We start from the raw sequence: 24,691 nt of genomic DNA, 5'->3' as shown, positions 1-24,691 counted from the left end.
ATTCTTGGCATAACTTTAGAAAATACTTAATGTGCTTATTAAGCTTTTAGATTTGCTTACTAAAGTATCAAAAAATAAACAGTGCTCCTAGTTGCTTTTTTTTTTTTTTTTTAAAGAAGCCGTTTGGGGGCTAGGGATGTAGCTCCAGTGGTAGAGCGCTGGAGGACCTGGGTTCAATCCCCATCAGTGCAAACAAGATGAAAATAATAAATGTTTGAGCTGATAATGGTGTCTTCCAATTTACAGCCTCCTAGCATCTCCTATGTGACCTTTTAGCAATTGGGGTGCCATTACCATTACGTGTTCTAATATCTTGGTCCCACACACCAATTAATTGTAGAATTAACTTTTCAACGTTCCCGTTTCCTTCCCCCACTCCTTTACAGTAGCCACTCTCCCTTTTGCCTACTAGTTAAGATTACTGGAGCCCAAATGGTGGTTGCATTTTGTTGAGTGCCACACTATAACCTAACTATCTTTTAAGAGTGAAATTTCGCAGTCCAGGCTCCCTGTGTATTGAACTAATCCTTTGCAATTCCAGTCCCCAATAATGGAGCTGGATGTGAGCCTACATCCTCTTTCTTCTGCTCTGTAAATGAAACTTCTTAAGACTTCTGTAAGCCGAAATTTACAGTCCGAATGTTTCAGAATGGTGTAGAAGGAAATCTCTACCAGCTAACTGGTGGATAATTCTGGCCAGTCACGGTTGGATATAAGCAATGAGGTCAAAGAAAAACGGCTTGAAATAGCGTGGCTTCTTTGAGTTTATCAAACCGAATTCAAAAAGAAGAAAATGGTGAAGCGCAGTACTGCCAGGTAGACATCTGGGTCTTGGTAGTTAGCCCTTGTCGGATTTACCCCGCTATTCTCGGGGGACCCGGAAGGGCCTGCCTTCAGGGGGCGGTGTTCAGGAGACCTGTCTCCTCCAGTTTGGGTTCCTGTCAATCATAGCAGGCCCCGTCTCAGGACTGCGGCCCTCCCCGGGGGTACCCCTAGCCCCTCACTTGAGAGTTCCTTTTAAATACCGCTCTGGAGACCAAGAGCACCTCTTACGTTCTCATCCCCACGCCCTTCGGCGGCCGGTTCTTCCTCCTTTCATTGGTCGGAGTTCCTGTTCATCGCCCGTGACGCAAGAGGTCGCCGGCCGGGACCCCGCCCTCTTCCTAGAGCCCTGAAAACAATTTTAAGATGGCGGCGGCGGCGGCGCGGAAAACAATGGGGCCGGGGCGGAGGGGACAGGCCAAGGCCTGAGGTGGGCAGCGAAGGCCGGTCCGGGGTTGGGCCGAGCGGAGCAGAAGGAAGATCTGCCGCCGCGCGCGAGTCCGCCCCGCGGCCCGTGGGGGCATGGCGCGACCGTGAGGCGTACGGGAGAGCGAAGCCCACAGTGCCAGCCGGCCCCGAGAGGCCCGGCCCCGTGCCTGGCCCGTGCAGCTCGCGGCCCATGGTGCTGCCCACTTGCCCCATGGCGGAGTTCGCGCTGCCGCGGCACAGCGCGGTCATGGAGCGCCTCCGCCGGCGCATAGAGCTGTGCCGGCGCCACCACAGCACCTGCGAGGCCCGCTACGAGGCCGTGTCGCCTGAACGCCTGGAGCTCGAGCGCCAGCACACCTTCGCCCTGCACCAGCGCTGCATCCAGGCCAAGGCCAAGCGTGCCGGCAAGCACCGGCAGCCGCCGGCCACGGCACCAGCCCCGGCGCCCGCTCCGGCCCCGGCGCCAGCCGCACCAGCCCCGGCCCAGCGCCTGGACGCTGCCGACGGCCCCGAGCACGGCCGTCCGGTCGCGGTGAGTAGGGCAGGCACTGGTTTCGGTGGCAGCTCCTTCTCCCGAAAATACTTCCCTGGGCGCGGATCGGGCCTCTGGGAAACTTCCCCGTGCGCCCGCAACTCCTGGGTTTGGCTCCAGGGAGGATAACATGGCAGGGAACTATGCAATTGTCATCTTCGGGAAATGGCACTGTGGCATTACTTTGGAAAACATTACTGGAGGACTTTGCAGGAGGCCTGGGCTGGGAAGGCTGAAGAACGTTAGCTGGAAGATTTTCTTCCGGACTTGATTCCGAAATACTGAGAAATTTATTTTGGAACAGACTAGCATTCGAGTTGCTTGTGATGTAAAGAAATCTTGTACAGTAGGCCTAGCTTCATTTATTCTGCAAATGTTGATTGGGTCTTTGCTCTTTGCAAAGTCCTGTGCTATACGCAGGGTCAAGGGCTTTAACGTGGAAATGAGTCAACCTTCATTTGACCAAATCTAACTGCTTCTGCATGGAAAATCAAAAAGTCATTGAAAACCTTAGTAAAATCATAGTGCTGTTCATTGGATTCCATGGAAGTAGTCCTTGTATAGGAACACAGAAATTTGTGGACTAGAAATTCCTGAAAGTTGTCGACAATTCCAATTTTAACTTACAAGGGTTGTTTAATATTTCTGATGATATTAGATAGTTGTTGGCAAATTGTTATACCCTTTGTGTTCTCAGTAGGTATTATAATCTACAATTTATCCTTCAGAATTTTTAAAATTGTTTTTATGGTTTTTTTGGTAGTTTAAAGTTTAAAGCAATTGTGTTTTATCTCTCACCTGGGGGTATAGTATTATTACTCTTTCCTAACTATTATTAGGTCTTTCAACTTTCAGTCTTTTTTTCCTTTCTCTCTAAATGCTACAACCTTTTTATTGCTTGAAGGAATGAAGTTCAATTTCTTTGGCACCAGTTTGACCCAACCAATCTTTACATGTCCCCTACAGATCCTCTGCTCTGGTTGAGTTACTGTCTCATTCTCTCCCACACTAACTTCTACTGCTGGATTTAAAGAGAGAATATCTTGATTAAAACCCAGGTTTTATTGCTTATTGTATTGACTATTGAGTGGTTTCATCCTTTTTTTCTTGCCTGTAAATTGGAAGTATGCTGGGCTTTTTATAAGGGTTATTGTTAAATTCAAATATAAATTCAAAATAAATGAGTATGGATATGAAAGTATTTAGAAAACTGAAAGTCTGCGTGCAGGACCTTCTTCAATACCATTCAGAAACCTGCCATCCTGCTCACCTCCTTCCTTTCCTTTAAAGCTAGTTTCTGACCACCCTAACTCACAGCAGTCAGAATCTGCTTTCAAAACTTTTAGGAAATATATTATCTAGGTTATTTATTTGCACTAGTCACATATCACTTTAGTGACATATTATTCTTGCCAACTAGACTGTAGGTTCTTGGAGGCAGAGAGGGTCAGTCCTGTACATACCTTAGACCTTCAGCATGTGTTCTCAGCATGTGTTTGTAGAGTGACTTACTATTAGACTTGGTGCTATTTCTATAGTACTCTAACTTCAAATGAACAAAATAGCTTAAATTCATGAGCCATCTTTGCTAATAATTCTTGAGATTTTTAGGAATAATGGGTGATCATTCCAAATGAAGTAATAATGAAAGCTTATTAAAAAAAATCATAGTTTTGTCAACCGCGCGACCAGCACGCTAGCTTCATACTAGAGGTTCTTAGCATAGAAGTTAACTAGTGAGATCAAAATAAACACACAAACTCAATTTACCTTTTTCTTTGACCAGGTCTGAGACGGCCCTCCCTCTGGCTCCTGCCTTGAGCCACCTGTGGGGCAGCGAGGCTTACTCAGGACTAGCAGGAGAGAGAGAGGGAGAGGCAGGGCACGCCAGAGAATGGCCTTTTATTGGGGAACAAGAAATTCAGAGGAAAATTACATCCAATGAAGGTTGAGGGGGACAGCATTCCAAGGTCAGGGTCAGTGATTGGTCTCAGGGTCAGTGGTCAGTCACACCCCCACACGGATGGGCTCTCCCACCTAGAGAGGGTGGAGATTAGTTCCTACATAGTCTAGCCAGAACGCCTCACACCCAATCAGGGAGGTGCCCAATCACGTAGGAGAATGGCTGGGTAAGGTGGTTCATGCCTGTAATTCTAGCAGTTCAGAAGGCTGAGAAAGGCAGAACTGGAGTTCAAAGCTAGCCTCAGCAACTTAACATGGCACTTAGCAACTCAGTGAGTGAGACCCTGTTTCTAAATAAAATATAAAAAAGAATGTGGCTCAGTGGTTAAGAATCCTGGGTTCAATCCTCAGTACCCCCCCCCCAAAAAAAAGAAAGAAAATTAAAAAATCATAGTTTTACATTCAAATAGTTGCTTTGAACACCCCCTAGAAAGTGTATTAATAGTAATTCCATCTGTTTAAGACTATGGTAAGAGTTTAGAATTTTTGTGTCTCACTGTCAAACAAACACACACACTCCAAAACATATATGAATCCCTGGAGGGAAATTGGGTGCATACCAATTTTTTTTTTTTTGGTCAGTGTACCTTATATTTATTTAAAATCCAGTGCCTCTCACATGCTAGGCAAGTGCTCTACCACTGAGCCACAACCCCAGCCCCACACACCAATTTTTGAAGAGAAATTAATTCAGAGTGTTTTCGGACTTGAATCTGGCTTGCAAGTAACTCCTTTGGGTTTCAGAACCTGATCAGATATGCTGAACTGGGTTGATGTCCTATCATATTAAACCTTCATGCATGGGTTTCATGAAACTTTACAGTGGGTGGTACTCTTCTTTTTCTCTTCTGGGAGAAGGGAGCTTTTTTGGTTTTGTTTTTGGTTTTTTTGGTACCAGGAATTGAACTCAGGGAACTCGACCACTGAGCCACATCCCCAGTCCTATTTTGTATGTTATTCAGAGGCAGGGTCTCATTGAGTTGCATAATGCTTTGCTTTTGCTGAGGCTGGCTTTGAACTCATGATTCTCCTGTCTCAGATTTCTGAGCCCCTGGGGTTACAAGTGTGGCCACCACAGCCAGCAGAAGGGACCCTTTTTACTGCAGGCTCCAAGTGATTATAGCTAAGCTGTTTTGCCTTGGAATGGGGTCCAGAAGATGAGTATCACTAAGAAAGCAGTGGTGTTTTCCATTTTAATGGCTCCTTCAGTTCAAGAGGTAGAGGAAATTCTTGCCTGTGATTTTTTTTTAATATGTTTTTTTTTAATGCCTTCATTTTGTTTATTTATTTATTTATTTTTTAATGTGGTACTGAGGATTGAACCCAGTGCCTCACAGGTGCGAGGCAAGCACTCTACCGCTAGGTCACAATCCCAGCTCCTTGCCTGTGCCTTTTAACTTAGAGAGCATAGCTTTGCATAGAAAGATGGAAAAGAGAAGGGGCTGCTTAGTCAATGTGTTGTTTTTGTTTGTTTGTTTGCTTTGTGGTATTGGGGATTGAGCCCAGAGACATTCTACCACTGAGCTACATCCCCAGTCCTTTTTTTATTTTTATTTTGAGACAGGGTCTCAACTAAGTAGCTGAGGTTGGCCTCAAACTTGGCCATCCTCCTGTGTCAGTCTACCCAGTAGCTAGGATTATAAGCATTCACCACCAGTCCAACTCATTGTTATTTCTGACAACTCTGCATGTGTATTTGATCTCATTAATATTCCATACAGAAGGAATATTATTCTTAGTTTTTTCTAAGAGTGCTATGTATTGTTAGGTAGTCATTTCTTAGCCATAGTTACCTAATTGGCAAACCTTTTGTGTAACTCAAAAGGGATCAGATGTTACTATAAGAGTTTACCTTCACCTGAGGTATTTTCTTCTTAGGATATGCCCCTGACACACGCCACACCACACATACACATACACACAGCAAAGACTTAACCACCGTCTGCTTGCTCTGTTAGACATGAATCAGGAACAGTGCCTCAGACTTTTTCTGTCCTGGTTATTAAGGAATGAGCCTATTAGATTTTTCTTTATACTCTCTGCTCTTGGAAAACAAATAGTATTCTAATGACAGGATTTACTTCTTTTTTATTGGGAATGCTGAATTATAGAGAACTATCCACCCAATTCAGGCAAACATTCATTTGGTAAGTGAAAATAACTTTTCACTTACTTGAGCATTTTCTTTCTTTAGTAAAATGCTATAAAGGATTAGTCCTAGTCTCTTTATCAACCATTGTTAGACTTCTGGTGATGAGCAGAGAGGAACTTACCAAGTGGTTGTGATGGTTGACAAAGAAATTTGACCGTTGCATGCCGACCATTCATCATGGAATTTGCTTTCCCTACTTGGTTTAAGTATGTGCAATTTCTCTCTCTCTCTCTCTCTCTCTCTCTTTTTTTTTTTTTTACCTTTTATTTATAAATAATTTCAGACTTAGAGAAAAGCTACACAATAGTACAACAAACATTGCATAACCTTTACCTAAATTCATCTATTGTCTGTTGTGCCCGTAGTTTTATCATTTGCACAATTTCTCCCTTTCCTTCCTTCTCTACACTTTGAACCGCCTGAAGATGCATACCTCCTGACTGTCTAACTGTGAGAACTCCAGTTTGTACCTTCTAAGAGTTAAAAATGTATGTACAGTTTAATAATGATTTTTGTAGGCTAAACTCATATAAGAATTATAGAAATAAATTATTTCCAGAGAGTACATATTTCTGAACATGAAAACAGATATCATACTGTCATCATGTGGGAGTTTTTTTTTTTTTTTTTTTTTAAGATGACTCTTGGGGCTGGGGATGTGGCTCAAGCGGTAGCGCACTCGCCTGGCATGCGTGCAGCCCGGGTTTGATCCTCAGCACCACATACCAACAAAGATGTTGTGTCCGCCGAGAACTAAAAAATAAATGTTAAAAATTCTCTCTCTCTCTCTCTCTCTCTCCTCTCCTCTCCTCTCCTCTCCTCTCCTCTCTCACTCTCTCTTAAAAAAAAAAAAAGATGACTCTATTGGCTTTAGGATCCCATCTCATTTCTTCCTACATCTGGGACCCTTTTCTAGCAGACTAGCATGTTTCGTATCTCCTTCCCTTCTGAGTCCTTCCTTTCAGCTTGAAAACATGCACAAAATATCCTCCATACTGACAAGTTCTTTGTGTTTTCTTGCTCTCAAAATAGTATTCTGTAGTCTTCCTTCCCTTTGCCCTTACCACTTGAACTTCCCATTTACTCATTAGCCTATTGTAATCTGCCTTCTACCTCTTCTACCCTTCTGAAATTGCCCTCTTAACACCAAGGATGGAATTGCCAAATTTAGTGACTTCTTGATCATTGTTCTTCTTTTTTTTTTTTTAATATTTATTTTTTAGTTCTCGGCGGACACAACATCTTTGTTGGTATGTGGTGCTGATCTTTGTTGGTATGTGGTGCTGAGGATCGAACCCAGGCCGCACGCATGCCAGGCGAGCGCGCTACCGCTTGAGCCACATCCCCAGCCCTCATTGTTCTTCTTGACTTCCTTCTTCATAAGATTCTTCTCTTAGCTGCTGTTCTCTTCTGATTTTCATTCTACCTCCCCCACCCCGATCTCCATCCTGCTGTCTCTTATTAACTCATGCAGCAAATATTTAAGCACCTACTGTGGGCCAGAGTCTTCTAGGCACTAAGGATATAGGAGCAAGCAAGACAAATTAAAACTCTAGAGAAAAAAGATAAATAATATGAAAGAGTTAATTTTATGTTACAGATGCTGAGCAAAGGTTAAAAGAGTAATTGATACCAAGTGACTGACAGTGGCAGTTTAAAATGCTCTTGAGGGATGGGAGGCCATCAGTTAGCTGAAAAGTCCTAAGAAAGAACATTCCAGTTAGGATCACCAGCATAAAGTCTCTGAGAAAGGAACTTCTGAGCTTGCATGAAGAATAGAAAGTAAGTCAGTGAATCTGGAGCAGCATGGCTGATAGGTAGCTGGCATGAGAGGTGGGTAAGTAACCATCAAGTCAGGTGCAGTGGGAAGCAGTGGCAGGATCTGAAGCAGAAACAAGATATGATCTGACATGTTTTTGAAGATCATTCTGGTGCTAGCTGGTGTGTTTATTAAGATCATGTGTGAGGTTGGTATGGGCAAGAGTAGATGCAATTAAGGTTTTTGTATTGGTCTTATTGGAGATCTGAACATGGGCTAGTGGTACTTGTGGAGTGGAGAAAAGTAGATAGATTTTGGACAGCTTATGAAGTTAGAGGTCAAAGGACTTAGTTGCTGGACTACTTGGCTTGGGTATGGTGGCAAGATAGAGGGGAATGAGTAGTAAAGAGGAATTCTTAGCTTTTTAGCTTAAGAAACTTTCTTTGAACATTTTTAAGACATTAAGATTCCCTAGACAACTCTATCATTTTCTTTTTTCATTCTATCTTTTTTTGGGGGGAGGGGTGGTACCATTAATTCTTTTATGGTTTCATCTGTCACCTATAACAAGAAGATTCTTCCAATCTCCATTCCAGATCTCCATATTTCCTACTGTCTCCTGGCCATTCCCACATGATTTCCCATATATTTGAAATGGACTTCCTTTTTCCAACCACATCTTTTATTTATTTCCTCTGAATATTTTCCTCACCCCAGTTATCCAAACTAAAAATGTAGAAATTAGCTTCTCCTTTTCTTCATTTCCACTTTTCGATTGCACTCCTCCTGGAAGCCAGAAATTGTGGTAGATAATGGATCTATATCACAGAATATAATAGGGAGCACACATTGGGAATATTGGGGAAAGGATGCCTCTTGGATGAAATCTGGAAGACTTTAAAGAACTGACTTTTAGGGGCTGGAGTTTTACTCAGTAGTGGAATACTTGCCTCACATATGTGTATTTAATCCTCAGCACGACATAAAAATAAAGGTGTTGTGTCCATCTACAACTATTTTTTTTTTTAAAGAACTGACTTTTAGCTGGGCACAGTGGTGCATGCCTGTAATCCCAGTGACTAGGGAGGCTGAGGCAGGAAGATCGCAAGTTCAAAGCCAGTCTCAGCAATTTAGTGAGGTCCTAAGCAAGATCTTGCCTCAAAATATTAAAAAGGGGGCTGGGGATAAGGCTTTGTGGTTAAGTGCCCCTGAGTTCAATCCCTGGTACCAGGAAAAAAAAAAAAAAAAGAATTTTAAGATGGGTCTTAAGATTTATCTAGGGCTGGGGATGTGGCTCAAGCAGTAGTGCGCTCGCCTGGCATGCATGCGGCCCGGGTTCGATCCTCAGCACCACATACCAACAAAGATGTTGTGTCCGCCGAGAACTAAAAAATAAATATTAAAAATTCTCTCTCTCTCTCTCTCTCTCTCTCTCTCTCTCTCTCTCTCTCTCCTCTCTCACTCTCTCTTTAAAAAAAAATAAAAATAAAAAAAAGATTTATCTAGATATTTTTCCAAAGGGTACTGTAGAACACTAATTTCATAAGTTATTTAAAAAGTTCTAGGGGCTGGAGATACATTTAGCTTAGGGGTAAAGTGCTTGCCTAGTATGTAGGAGGTGCTGGGTTTGATCACCAACACTGGTGGGAGAGGAGGGAATGGGGGAATGTCTGTAGTAGAACAAGTTTGGAAGACACTGGACTAAATAAATTTTAACAATTTCCTTTAGGGTGTTTCCAAACCTTCAATATGCTGATATGCCTAAGTATTTGAGCTCTTACTTAGTGGCATCTAATAGAACTTTGAATCCTTTGGGAAATTAAGCAAAAAACAAACAAACTATGATAGTAGTTCTTTTAATTTGGGGTTTAAAGAACCAGAGTCTGGAATATGAAGTTGGAAAGGTAGGTTAAGCTCCAAAGCCTTTTGTGCATTTAATTTGTTTTTTTGTTGTTGTTGTTGTTGTTTTCTTTTGTCTTTTTTTGTTTTTCTGGTGGTGCTGGGAATTAAATCCAGGGCTTTATACATGCTAGGCAAGCACTCTACCAACTGAGCTATATCCCCGCCCCCCTGCATAGTTGAGATTGGGTGTTTAGACTAAATAATTTTGAAACACTGTGAAACCCCTTCACATGTTTTTAAGTTGACATCTAAAACTTTTATGCTAAGTTTTAAAACTTATCAGAGACTATAATGCATTTATTTTGTTGACTGATTGTATACTAAATTACCATATTTGAGTTTATTAAGTAAAACTTATGCGATGATAAATTTAGCCAGGTATGATAGTGTATGCCAGGAGGATAATTTGAGCCCAGGAGTTCAAGACCAACTTGGGCAGAATGGTGAGACCCTCTCTCAATAAAAAAATTAAAATAAGGGACTTGAGGTGTGGCCAGTGTAGAATGCTTGTCTAGCATGTGTGAGACCCTAGATTTGATCCCCAGCACTGCCAAACAAAAACATAAATAAATAAATAAATGAAATTAAGATTAAAAAATTTATGTAACACAGGCTTACAAATGCTACTTATAGTTAATATGAATGAATGATTTTAAAAGGGGAAGAGAATTTTAAAAATGCTATTTATAGTTCCAGGGGATGTAGCTTCCAGAGAATTATAAATAGTAACATTTAAAGATAAAATAGTTCTATCATTTTTTAAAAAATGTAGCCAGTTAGTATCTTGTTGATATACTATCTTTCATCAATCATTTAAAGAATGCTTTTCGTTTAATAGAAATTTTAGATCATTCCTTTTTCTCTTGGAACTTAATTTTTTTATACTTACCCCATATGATATGATTTATTTTATTTATGAAAATGTTTATTGATCACTCTAGCATATTTCTGTGCAACAAAAATATATGAAATTGAATTTAAAACTTTAAACTTAGGTGTTTTCTTCACACACACGATCTTTCCCTGCTCTCATGTCCAACATCTTTCACCATTCAGCACCATGCTCACACGCCTTTTCCTGGAGCTGAACTAGGTGCTTAACCTCTGCCAGAACAGCCACACACTGAGCTTTAATTGTGTGTTTTGCTGCCCTACGTTAGACTGCTGGCAATTTGAGGGCAAGGCTAAGAGTCTGCCCAGCTCAAAACCTGCCACATATTTGGCAGTCAAGAAACAAATATCTGTTGAATGAATGTTAGTATTATTATGGAAGGGACCCTGAATTGGGAGTCAGAAACTACATGGTTTTAGGGTAGGACAGTTTCAGAAGTAGAAGTGGTAGATTACTAGAGCAAAGGCCCCAGGGCGAGGGAGGTGGGGAAGAAGGGAAGTACTGGGGAGTGATATTAGCCAAATTATATCATTATGTTATATGCATGTACAAATACGTAACAACAAATTCCATTATTATGTACAACTATAATATACCAACAAAAAATGTGGAAAGAGGAAAAAAATAAAAAAGAAGAAGTGGAATTGGTAGCAGTAAGATAGTATACCCTGATTTACACAACCATGTTTATTGAAGCTTTGTTCACACTAGTAGGAGGTGAGTGCAACTTAAGTTTCTATCACTAGATGAATGGATGAAGAAAATGTGGCGCATATATATATATATATATATATATATATATATATATACACACACACACACACACACACACACACACACACATACATACAAATGAATATTAACTCTGCCTTTAATAAATAAGGAAATTCTGTCATATGCAACAACATGGATGCCATGATGGAAGCCATTTTGCTAAGTGAAAAAGACAAATATGCATGATTCCACTTATATGAGGAACCTAAAGTAGTCAGAGTTCTTAGAAACAAAGTAGAATGGTGGTTGCTGGGGCCTGAGGGTAGGGGAGGACAAAGGAGTTGTTCAGTGGATATAGAGTTTCAGTTTTATAGGATGAAGAAATTCTAGCAATAACAATGTATACAGAGTTATACTGTGTTGTACACTTTAAAATGTTAAAATGGTATGTTTTATGTTAATGGTTTTTAAAAAAATTTTTTTAGTTGTAGTTGGACACAATACCTTTTTTTTAATTAGAATCTATTTTATAAACCATAGGCCCAGAAAATGTTCTAACATATTATAAGGGCTTATTAATTAAGGTATACTAATGAAATTAGAAAGATTATATAGAGTTTTTAAGTGTTGCTGGGGATCCAACCAAGGGCCTTGTGCATGCCATGTGACTCTACCATTGAGCTGTATCCCCAGCCCAAGGTTAGAGTAATTTTGAAGTCAAATCAAAGAAAGAGTATAGCTAGGCATGGTGGTACATACTTGTGATCCCAGCTATTCCAAAGGATGAGGTAGGAGGATCACAAGTTCAAGGAAAGTCTGTCAACTTAGACCCTGTCTCAAGATTTTTAAGAATTTTAGAAGGGCTGGGAATGTAGCTCAGTAGTAGATAGTTTTCCTAACATATGCTAGGCTCTGAGTTAAGTCTGAAATACAGCAAAACAAAAAAGAAAGATACCTGTTGTTATTTAATCCTCATAGCAGTCTTACATGGTAGATGTTATTTGTCCAATTTTACATGGAAGTAATCTGAGACTCATAGGTTAATTTGCCAAGGTTGCCAGCTAATTGATAGAACTAGCATTCAAACTAAAGTCTATTATCAAAGCTCTTTCCACTATGCCATTTAGCTTCTGCAGATGAGATCACATTTGTGAAAGAACTCTAAGAAATTATACTTTTTTAAAGAAATAAATTGCAGGTCAATATTTTATTAGGTATAGACCAGTGATTTTTAATCCAAGATACTTGCTGTAGCAGAAGGGCACATATATATCAGAATTATTGAGGGTACTTTTTAACTCTCCATCTCCTCACCTACTGATTCTCCCACCCTACCTCAACTGTTTTGCTTTTTTTTTTTTTTTTTTAGTTGTAGATGGATACAATATCTTTGTTTTATTTATTTTTTTTATGTGGTACTGAGGATCAAACCCAGTGCCTCATGCATATGAGGCAAGTGCTCAACCGCTGAGCTACAACCCCAGCCCTGTTTTTATTTTATTTTAATATTGAACTCGAGGGCACTCACTATAGCATTGAGCTACATCCTTAGTCCTTTATATTTTTTATTTTGAGACAGGGTCTCCCTAAGTTGCCCAGGCTTGCCTCAAACTCTGATCCTTCTAATTCACGTCTCTGAGATTACAGGTGTACGCCATCATACCTGACTAAGTTTTCCTTTTTCATGCTGCTAAAATAATTTACATTGGTTGGGAATGTCAGAGCCCTTAATTGTGTTGGGGTTGGATAATCAGTTGGTCTCAGTTCTTCATTTTTTGTCATGTTATATGTCCATGCCCTTGCCATGGCTTCATAGTAGGCAGAGTATATACTTTCTCGTCCCTCGATTTGGGTGTATGACTTGCTTTGGCCAATGAAATGTTAGTTTGACAGGAGAATACAGTATAGTATATTTATAGAACAATAATTTTTAAGTTCAGGGAACAATATCTTAGAAATTTTTAAAAATATGAAATTTATGAAACATAAATAATGAAATTCATCCAAAGAAAAAAGAATAGCAGAGGAGAAGTAGGCCATGCATGGGCTGGAAATGACTCTGGCTCTTCAAAGTGCTGCCAGGCAGCCAGGCACTGAGGCCTGAAAACTGGGAAGTTTGTATTACTTTTTTTTTTTTTTTTTTTTTTTTGTAGTTGTAGATGAACAAAATGCCTTTATTTTATTTGTTTATTTTTATGTGGTGCTGAGGATCAAACCCAGTGCCTTATACATGCAAGGCAAGTGCTCTGCCACTAAGCTACAGCCCCAGCCCCGGAAGTTTGTATTTCTTATCTGGGAAATTTTACCAAGACCTCAAAGACAGAGATGTCACATTCTTCACCAGCCACCATTAAAAAAGAACTTATAGCTGGGCTTTGATGGCTCACTTCCGTAATCCCAGCGGCTAGGGAGACTGAGGCAGGAGGATTGTGAGTTCAAAGCCAGCCTCAGCAAAAAAGTGAGGTGCTGAGCAACTCAGTGAGAGCCTGTCTCTAAATAAAATACAAAATAGAGCTGGGGATGTGTTTCAGTGATCGAGTGTCCTGAGTTCAATCCCTGGTACTCTCCTCCCCAAAAAAATAACTTACAAAGTTTTGCTGTGAATCAAGAGATAGAGAATCTGTTTTGCTACTTCATCAGGGCCACAGGTAATGTAGCAGCCAAGATCATCAATGAGGTATCAGAGCCCCTCCTGCTTGTGGAAGAGATCTGTGAAAAAGCTGAAGAGCTAACCAGATCTGTAAGCCAGAGCACGAAAAGCAGATTGACCCAAAGAACCTCCAAGAAGATCCTGGAAACTTGAGCAAAATGTTCAAAGGCTAAACAGACAAGGCTGACTCCATCCAGAAGATAAATGAGCTGATGCCTAAATGAAGCACAAAGGCAGCCAGTGCTCAGACTGATTTGTATCTGCCCAATCCCTGCTGCAGAGAGGGTCTTCATAGTTCTGCTACCCTCATGTTATCTATCCCCAAACTACACTGCCTCACTGTGTTGCTCAGTCTGGTCTTGAACTTCAAAACTCAAGTAATCCTCCTGTCTCAGCCTCCCAAGTGGTATCATAGGCAGGAGGATCATAAATTCAAAGCCAGCCCGAGAAATTTAGTGAGGCCCTAAGCAACTTAGTGAGACCCTGTTTCAAAATAAATAAAAAGACTGGGGATGTGACTCAGTGGCTAAGCAGTCCTGGTTCAATCCCTGGTACCAAAAATAAATAAGTAGTAAAGAAAAATAGGTGGAAAATAGAAAATTAGATTTCCAGTGCAAAAGGTACCCAGTCAAACTATTAAACAAGAATGGATATTGAAGGAAGTCATTTTCAAAGATTAAATATTTAAATAATTAAGCTGACACATACCCTTTTTCTAAAAAGTACTGGGAAATATGCTCCACCAATTGAAAGACTAAATCCATCAAGAGTAAGGCATAAGATACAAGCAACAGGAGACGCAATACAAAAGAAATGACAAGGAGTCTCATGGAGGACTAGGAAAAGTGATCCCAATATGACAGCTGTGCTCCAGAAGTGGAGGGCAGCTGACTCATACTGTAGCAATGTGACCCAAGAGATAGATTGTTACCACCAACGCCCCCCACTTCCATTGAGCCATCTTTTTTAACCCCTAAGACGGTCCCCTGGAAAGTTTGACAAGTTCTCAGCACTTGTCTTGATCATGTGCTGATGTTCTCCCCTCCTGCTCTGCTGAGGATATTCATGTCACACAAGAAAGTTCTTGGCTTTTCTTCCCAGAGCTGTAGGTGGACCATGGTGAACTTAGAAGTAGAAAAAAATGAAGCAGCCCTCTTCCTCTGAACATATTTCTGCTGCTATCTAGAACCTGCTTCATACCTCAGCCTTGTCAAGCACCCAGCTATGCTGAACTGTTTTCCCAAGATGCCCTTACGATCTTGCTGATGATTTCCCCAGAAGAGGCCTTGTCAATTCCCAGAGAAGTGGAATTCAGCCACAACCCAGAGACCCACCCACTCACCTCCTCTGGAGTCGCCTATCAGAGAAGGCAAGCTACCCTCTCCTTACACACATAGTGTGCTCTTGTCCTCTATTTTCTAAACTAGCCAGTGTATTGTTTGGGATAGATAACATAACAATGTTGGAATTATAAAGAAAAGCAGTTAACCCCAAATCAGGACATTGGTTATCTTTGGGAAAAGATGAAGAGAGCGGGTGCGGGGGCTTTAAGTAGTGCTTCTCAGACCAAACATTCACATGAGTCACCTGAAAATCTTGTTTAAATGTAGTCTAAGTGGGGTGGGGAAAGTTGAGCTTCAACTTTTTTTTTCTTCTTCTTTAGTATTGGAGATTGAACTCAGGGCCTCACAACGGCTAGCAAGCATTTTACCACTGAGTTACATGCCCAGCCCTTTGTATATTATTTTTGAGGCAGATCTTGCTTAGATGCCTACGCTGGCCTCAAACTTGGGATTCTCTTGCCCAGCCTCCCACGTAGGAGGGATTATAGTCATGTACCACTATGCCCAGCTGAGATTCAGTATTTTGAACCATCTAAATTATGCCATTTCTGCTGGTCCTGGACCCATACTTTTAAAGTGAAGAAGTACTGAGATAAAGTGCTAAGGCTTAAGCAGTAGGTCCAAGGTGATCATTTTATTGTTATTCTTTTCACTGTTATTTAGGTATATATGAAACTTTTCACAACAAAAACTATAATTGCAAAGGACAACTTAGTATGAGAAGGATGTGTGGAGCAGTAAACTTAAAGAGGTAAACTTGCCAAATCATAAAAACCTTGCATACTCTATTGGAGCTCTCCAATTAGCCTATGTATATAGAAGTATATATCCTTATAATAAACAAGTTGGCTCACATGATATGGAGGCTGACAATTCTCAAAATCTGTAGTCAGCACCCATGTTTCAGTTTGAGTCTAAAAGGAAAAAAAAAAGTCCCAGCATAAATCAGTCATTGCTAGGGCTGGGGATGTGGCTCAAGCGGTAGCGCACTCGCCTGGCATGCGTGCGGCCCGGGTTCGATCCTCAGCACCACATACAAACAGAGATGCTGTGTCCCCCAAAAGCTAAAAAATAAATATTAAAAAATTCAAAAAAAATCAGTCATTGCTAGAGTTTCCTCTTATTTGTTTGTTTATTTATTTGTTTATTTATTTATGTCTATTCAGGTATGCAGCTGACGAATGAGTCCCACGCACATTAAGGAAGGCAATTCAGATGTAAATTAACCCACAATAATGTTTGACCAATAGCTGTCCATCCCCCAGCCTGGTCAAGTGGATACACAAAATCAGTCATCACATACCATGGATAGAAACTTGCACTTGATTCTTTCTGTGTGCTATAAAGAGCCACTTAAAGGATTTAAGTAATGATAAAACATGAGTAAATTTATACCTTATAATCTCTGTGGTAGTGTTAGAGGGCCAATTGAAAAGTGCATGCAGGAGGTAGAGAAGGGCTGTCAACAAGAAGACCAATTAAAATGCTGTTTTATTGGTATAGGCAAAACAAGGAGGAGAAGCTAGAAAGTGACAGTGTGGGAACAGAGGAAAGGGCCAGATTCCGCAGATATTTGGATGGTAAAAGGAACAGGATATGGTGATTGATCAAGAGTTTAGGAGGAAGTAGGAGAAGTTGGGGATGAATTAAGAGTTTCTAATTTTTAGAAACTTGAGTTCTGGTCAGAAGAGCCTTTGCCATGCTAGGGGTTGCTGAGAAATTGCATGTAACCTGGTGGGTGTTACTGGTGACATTTTCCAGAGCAGCCTATAGAGCAGTAGAGAGGAGACATCAAATCTAGTGCTGATTTACAGCTCCAAATCTGAAAGGTATTTCATGCAGCCCTTTGGAGACCTGTGTCAGATAGTACGTACTGTTAATGTACTGATTCACTTATAGTTTCTGCTGCAAGTTGTCTCCAAGTGTCCATTTCTACTCAAGAGAGTTTAGCCTTTCCATACTTTTATCCCAACTTTTTTATTTGAAGTTTTAGAAATTGAACCCAGGACATGCTAAGTAAGGGCTCTACAATTGAGCTATATCTCCAGTCCTGATTTTGTTTTTTGGTTTTTTTTTCCTCTTAGTTTTTTACTTTTTATGGTACTGGGGATTGAACCTGAGAGCAGTTTACCACTGAGCTACATCCCCTGTCCTTTAAAAAAAGTATTATTTTGAGACAGGATCTCAGTTGCTCAGGCTGGCCTCAAACTTGTAATCCTGCTGCCTCAACTCCCTAGTCGCTGGAATTACAGGTGTACACCTCCTTGTCTGACATCCTAGCCCTTTATAAATTTTATTTTGAGACAGGGTCTTTCTTAGTTGCCCATGTTGGCCTCAAACTTGCAATTCTGCCTCAGCCTTCTGGATTGCTAAGATTACAGACATGTGCCACCATGCCTGGCTTTAACTGAACATTTTTATTGGAGAAAATTTAAGATGTGTTTTATGGTCTAACTTGAGCCCATGCATGCAGCCTTCAAAAGTCATTATGTGGAGAGTTAAGAACTTATGTGTATTTGTGCATGTGTGTATACATGTGTATATACATATATGCATATATGTACACCAGTCTTTTGTATGGCAGGCAAGGAGCTACCCCTGGGAGCTATGAAGCTGCAGGTGGGTGCTGCCAGCTCACACCCCCTCAAATGTTCTTTACTGTGCCTTTACGTATCATTAAGATGTGAACAGCTGTCACTCCCACGTTCACACACCACACACACACACACACACACACACACCCTGACATTTCTTCTGTGCTACAACTACTTGTGATTCTCTTCCTTTTAGCTCTGCTTACTCTTTCTAAGCTTTAATTTCCTTCCTTAGGGTTGTTTTGTGTGGCACAAAATGGGTGCTTAATAAATGATAGTTCTTTTTGGTGTGGGGGATTTCTTTTTTTTAATATAAACTTATTTTAGTTGTAAATGTCTCTTTATTTTATTTATTTATATGTGGTGCTGAGACTTGAACCCAGGGTCTCACACATGCTTAGCAAGCACTCTACCACTGAGCCACAACTCTACTACTGAGCCCCTCTTTTCTTTTTTGTACCAGAGTTTGAGCCCAGAGATGCTTTGCCACTGAGCCATATCCCTAGCCTTTTTTTTTTTTTTTTTTTTTTTTTTTGTACTGGGGATTGAACTCAGAGACACTGAACCACTGATCCACATCCTCAGCCCTATTTTGTATTTGATTTAGAGACAGGGTCTCACTGAGTTGCTTAGCACTTCACTTTTTGCTGAGGCTATCTTTGAACTTGCGATCTTCCTGTCTCAGCCTTCCAAGCCGCTGGGATTATACAGGTGTGCGCCACCGTGCCTGGATTCTCTACCTCTTTTTGAGAGGGAATCCTGCTAACTTGCTTAGGGCCTCAACAAATTGCTGAGGCTAGCCTCAAACTTGTGATCCTCCTGCCTCAGCCTCCCAAGTCTCTGGGATTACAAGTGTGTGCCACCTGTATATTCCCTTGTGGGAGGAGATTTCTTTCTAAGTGTTTATCTATTTTGTTGCTGTTTTTAATGCTATGATTGCCTCTGTTAATCAGGTATGAGCTTTTGCCAGAAGATCTGGACAACCATGGAGTTCTTTATGGTTTGGCAAACTGGCCAGTTCCAACCAACAGGCAGAATTCAGGGTCTGTTTATTGATCAACAGTGATAAGCCAAGGCCAATGTTGGGTGCTGGAAAAACAGGTGAATGTAGGAGCACCCTGTGCTTAGAGCTGATGGAGATATTACAGAGACTGGCCACTAGTATAATGTGTTTTACATGCCACACTATAGAGGGTAGCACAAAAAGCTGTGGGCATTAGGGAGAGCCAGTGACACACCCTCCAGTCACCTTTGGAAACTGAGGAAACTTTGGAGTGGGCACTGTGTGCTCTCTGCTGTCAAGTGCCAGGGGATGCCCATAGAATTCTTTGTGCTTCTGGCAAAATCACTTCTCTGCCTATCTCCATCTTTCACCTCATTCATTCGTAGCCTCTTCAGGACTTCAGATGAGTGCCATCTGTTGCCATCTGTTCTCTCACAATGCACTCTAGTGTCCCTGACACATTAGTCTGTCAGTGATACTGTTCTCCCAGAAGTCCTTAGGCCAACCCTGCAGCTTGTCCATCAGCAAGTCTTGCCAGCTCAACTTTCAACACAGAACCAGAATCTGACCACTTCTGCTTATCTCTGCCACTGCCATCCCAGTCTGAGTCATCATTTCTTTTACCTGGATTTCTGCCACCTAATTGGTCTCGCTGAGGGCTCTAGCCTCCTGCAGTCTACTCTCTGCCCAGAATGGTCTTCTTTCTCTGCTCAGACCACTGCACAGGTTTTTTATCTTACTGAGGGAAAAGCCAACCCTTACCCAGGACCCATAGACCCTATGTAGTGTGGCACACCTGTTCCACTGTCCGTTCCCCCCCTGTCACCATGTCTTGATGCTCTTCACTCCTTTTCTCTCAGCCTCAGCCTCCCTGGCTACTTGCTAATGGGCAAACACCTGGCACTCTCCCATCCCAACCTTTGCAAGGCTCATTCCTCTGCCTCACCTGGATCTTCTTCAGTAGGTGTTGGCATGGCTTACCCTCACATCTACACATTCTTGTTCAACTTCACACACTCTGTAAGGCCTGTCCTGAGATTCTTTTTAAAAATCATACATCCTACAAACTCCCTGTCTTTCTGTGCTTTATTTCCTTAGGAGTACTTCCCACTTAAGAGGGAGGTCCCAGGAGATCCAAGGTTTTTGTCTGTTTTGTTCTCCACTATATCCCCAGGGCCTAGATAATGGCTGGCTGGCTGGCTCAGTTAGCTCCCAGTAGATTCCTGTTGAGTAAATCAAATGAGAGAATGAGAAGTTTGCTAAAAGGAGAGGCAAGATTGTCTGAGGTGAGGGGACAAAGGTGCCTGATGTGTTGGGTCTTATGAGCTGTAAGGGGCCTACTCCCAAATCAGGTGGCAGATTGTAGGGCACTTTCTTGTATATTCAGTGCTTATATCCAAGGCTAATTTATAGAACTACTCTGTCCATGAAGGAGCCATCAGCCAGGTAAGACTTCCAAATGCTTGAAATGTGCCGAATCCAAATTGAGTTTGTTAGAAATATACAACAGACACTGAATTTTGAAAACTTGGTGCCAAAATTTTTTTCAAATTTTCAATATTGATTACATTGTAAAATGATAATATAGTTAGTGAGTTAAATAAATTGATACTAAAGTCAGCTTTACCTGTTTATTTTTTTAAAAAATATTTATTTTGTTTTTTTTAGTTGTAGTTGTCAGTACCTTTATTTGTCTATTTATTTATTTTTTTTATATGGTGCTGAAGATCAAACCCAGGGCCTTGCATGTGCTAGGCGAGCGCTCTACCACTGAGCTACAAACCCAGCCCCCTGTCTGTTTATTTTTTTAATTTTTTATTTTTCTTTTGGTACTGGGGATTGAACCCAAGGGTGCTTAACCACTGAGTCACATCTCCAGCCCTTTTCATTTTTTATTTTGAGATAGGGTCTTGCTAAGTTGAATTTAAAACTTTATTAGACACTTATTAATGTCCTTTCTCATTTTTGAAACTCTTACCTCACTGTCACTTATAATCACAAAAAAAGACAACCCTCATTACAATTATAGTTTGCTTGCCTAAATTTTAGATTCCATTTTTCATTACAGAGAGTTATATTATGAGGTGCCCTACCCTCACTTTCTCTCTGGTCTCTGACAATCTGCTTTCTGTATTCATTACTCTATTATTAAATCAATCTGTCTTGATATCTTTATTACATTTTTATTTTATTCTCTGTGCTACATTTGAGAATATTTAAAATTTTTCTTATGATAGAATAATTTCTGGACTTAACAGATCCATTTGGACAAGTCGATTAAACTGTTTTAGTTTTCTTGTCTGTTAAAGAGCTTAAGATACACAGCTCATTGGAGGGGTTCTAGAAGTCATTGAGTGTTCTGACTTGAGAGTACTAAGTGGTTGATGCTCTTAGAAAAGCTAATGATAAGGGAGTAAGAGAGAAGTAGCTAAAGTACAGAATGTGCTTGGGAAGCATTTTTGTTCAGGGTGTTTTGGAATGTAAAATTGAATATAAGTTTGAAAGATCCATCCACTTGCAGCAGTGGCTCACAAACTCAGCATGCATCACAGTCACCTAGAAGACTTTTAAAACCTCCCTGGACCCCATCCATCCCAGAGTTTCTGACTCAGTGAAACCATCTGCATGAAGTCCTGAAAATGAGCATTGCTGATACATTCTCAGGTAATGCTGATTGATGCTGCTGGGCTGTGATCACAATTTGAGAATCACTGCTTTAGAGCAAAACAGATGGAAGTTATTTTTGAGGTGAGGAGAGAAAGAATTTGAAGAGGAATGTGTCAGATGAGGCAGGTCCAGACAGAATAAAAAGATGAAACTGAAGAGAATTAATCTTTGCAAGGAGAGATGTTTTCATCTTAAAGAAGAGGGATCGGAAAGAGATGATATGGCTGGTTTGGGTTTTTTGTTTGTTTTTTTTTTGGGGGGGGTACTAGGGATTGAACTCAGGGGCACTCAACCACTGAGCCACATCCCCAGCCTTGTTTTGTATTTTATTGAGAGACAGGGTCTCACTGAGTTGCTCAGTGACTCACTTTTGCTGAGGCTGGCTTTAAACGCTCGATCCTCCTGCTTCAGCCTCCCAAGCTACTGGGATTACAAGTGTGTGCTACTGTGCCCAGCAAGATCAAGAAACTTGAGCTGGTGTGGAGTAAGTAGTCTGGGGGGAAAATATGACAACAATGATGTTTGAGCCAAGTCTTATAAGATTGGTAAGGTTGCCAGGATAGGGGGTATATTCTCAGTCCTGAAAGTAGTTCAGTTTAAGTTGGGACCTCAAGGGAATATTAGCGGAGTACATGAAGTAGTTAATCAGAGACACATCAAACAGACCATTTTGTGCCAGTTTAAGGAATTTGAACTTTATCTGTTAAGTGATGGGGATTTAAGGAATTTAAAATGGTTTGATGTTTGTTTTATAGAGATCGTTCTGATAATATCATAAAGGGTGAGCTACATCAGAGAGGAATTGAAATCAGCATGAAATTACTTTAGTGATCTAGATTTTAAACAATGAGGAATTGAACTAAGCTCTCCAGGTCTCTTACTGGAGAGAGATTTAGAAAGTAGAATCAGTGTCCAATCATCTGAGAGGACAGGGATTGAACCATGCATCTAGTCAGGGAGCACAAGATGAAGTGGTGGATTTAGGGAAAGAAAAACCCAGCTTGGATTATATCTTATCTGACATATACATCGAGATTCCCAGTTTAAACTGAACATGTAAGTCTAGAGCAGAGGAGAGAGGGTAAGACACAAAAGAGAAAGATGTGTTAAATATTCACTCAGTGAATATTTGAGTGCCTGGGCTGGGAGTGTAACTTAGTGATAGAGCATATGCTTGGCATCTGCAGGGCCTTCAGCTCTACCAAAAACAAAGAGTGCCAGTTCTATGCCAGGTTGTCATCTTAAGGCCTGAGTATGGATGGTGTTACCTGGGGAGATGACATCAGTGAAAAAGAATGAAGGTGACCATCATCATTTAAGGATCATGAGAAGAGGCAGTCTGCCAAATAAAATTTTAAAAATAAAATAATAATTTTTTAAAGGAAAAAGAGAAGGGACTGCCTGCAAATAGTGGCCTTGGAGTCAGGAATAAGTCCACAGAGAGTGTTCATGTGGACATTAAGTGAAGAGAGATGTTAGAAGAGAGAGGAGTGATCATCTGAGAGGTCAAGGATTACAGTCTGAAAAGTGTTCCTTAGATTTAAGAACCAGGTGGTTGCTGGGCATGATGGTGTTTCTCTGTAATCCCGGCAACTTGGGAGGCTGAGGCAGGAGGACCACAAGTTTGAGGCCAGCCTCGGCAACTTGGTGAGAACTTTTCTTAAAAAATAAAAAGGATTGGGGATATAGTTCCATGGTAAAGCACCCCTGGGTTCAATCCCAGTAAAACAAACAAATAAACAAAAAAATAGGTGGTCATCTGGTGAATATGAACAAAATAAAGACCTGTCTGTCTTTATAAAGCTCTAAAAGGGAAGGAAGAGGAGCTGGACAGTAAGAATGTTATCCAGGTGCTCAATAAGTGGTAACCATTCCCTGAAGTGGCTAGTACCCACCCCTCTGTCTTTTCGGATGCGGAACCAAACTTTCTCAAGAGGTTAAGTAATTTGCCTGTGAGCACACAGTAGTTAAGCACCAGGACTCAGTTGTCACACCATCCATTTTTTGATGAGTCTCCTTATGTTGATTAGACCACCCTCTAACACTTGGGCTCAAGTGATCTCCTATGTGCACCACCACATTCAGCTGTAGCTGCTCTCTAAACTCTATACAAAACGGCACATAAAGTAGGATGAGGTCAAAAGATGGAAGGTGTTATGAGCATCTGTCCATGCCTACAGAAAACAAACAAACAAACAAATAATAAAGAGGGAGGCAAACAGAGAACAGAGGAAAGAATGCTGATTGAATAAACAAGAAGTGGAAGAGCCTGAGTGGGGATGGCCTGGTGAACCCAGTTGGAGAGTTTGGCTTTGGATGGGAGGGGTGTGGTCTTATGTGCAGAGTCCCTCAGTTAAGTAAGTCCAAATTGGGACTTAAGGTGGGAAAATCATGGTATGTTCCACTTTCAGTGGTGGTTATGATACATCTTTTCCTAATGGAAGAAGGAGCCTGATTCCATTCATAGAATGAATTCCAGAGTGTTTTAGAGGGATATAATAGAATCAACGGTAATTATCTGCTGTTATCAAGTGAGCACAAGTCTGATATTCTAAAATATCTCTCCTTTGACCCTATTTGACTACCAACCAATCTGTCCCCCTCATATTTTAATTAATGACTTTACTGAGATACCATTCATATGTCATACAATTTACCACTTAAAGTATACAATTCAGTGGTTTTTAGTACATTCACAGAGTTTTATAACCATAAATGCAGTCAATTATAGAATATTTTCATCACTTTAGAAAGAAATCCTGCATCTCTTGGCTGTCACCTATCAATCTTCTCACTTCCCTTCATGCCCTTGGCAACCACTAATCTACTGTATTACTTTTCTTTTTTCCTTTCCCTGCTGTACTGGGGATTGAACCCAGAGGCTCTCTAGTACTGAGCTACATCCCTAGGCCTTTTTTTTTTTTTTTTAATATTTATTTATTTTAGTTCTCGGCGGGCGAACACAACATCTTTGTTTGTATGTGGTGCTGAGGTTCGAACCCGGGCCGCACGCATGCCAGGCGAGCGCGCTACCACTTGAGCCACATCCCCAGCCCCCTAGGCCTTTTTATTTTTTATTTTGAGACAGGGTCTCACTAAGTTGCCTAGGCTGGAGCTGTGGTCATGGCTCAGAGGTAGAGCACTTGCCTAGCATACGTGTATGATCCTCAGCACCACATAAAAATAAAATGAAGATATTGTGTCCACCTAAAACTAAAGTAAATAAATAAATATTAAAAAAAAAAAAAGTTGCCCAGGCTGGCCTTGAAC

At 41.0% G+C, this 24,691-nt stretch overlaps 1 protein-coding gene across 3 annotated transcripts in view; it reads left to right on the top strand.

The window, feature by feature from the left end:
- Nucleotides 1-753: 753 nt before the first annotated feature.
- MAML1 (mastermind like transcriptional coactivator 1) overlaps nt 754-24,691 on the top strand; it is a 46,715-nt gene continuing 22,777 nt past the window's right edge. For all 3 annotated transcript variants that reach the window (XR_014020656.1, XR_014020657.1, XM_081282239.1), the window contains exon 1: nt 754-1,783. Coding sequence is in view for 1 of the 3 variants with exons in the window: in XM_081282239.1 (XP_081138365.1) it covers nt 1,442-1,783 (342 nt within the window). In the remaining 2 variants the exon portion in view is untranslated. The remainder of the gene's footprint in view (nt 1,784-24,691) is intronic.

Source organism: Spermophilus citellus (assembly GCF_964194105.1).
Source record: "Spermophilus citellus genome assembly, chromosome: 1".
Classification (NCBI taxonomy): domain Eukaryota; kingdom Metazoa; phylum Chordata; class Mammalia; order Rodentia; family Sciuridae; genus Spermophilus; species Spermophilus citellus.
This window is presented reverse-complemented; position numbering and strand designations above follow the sequence as displayed.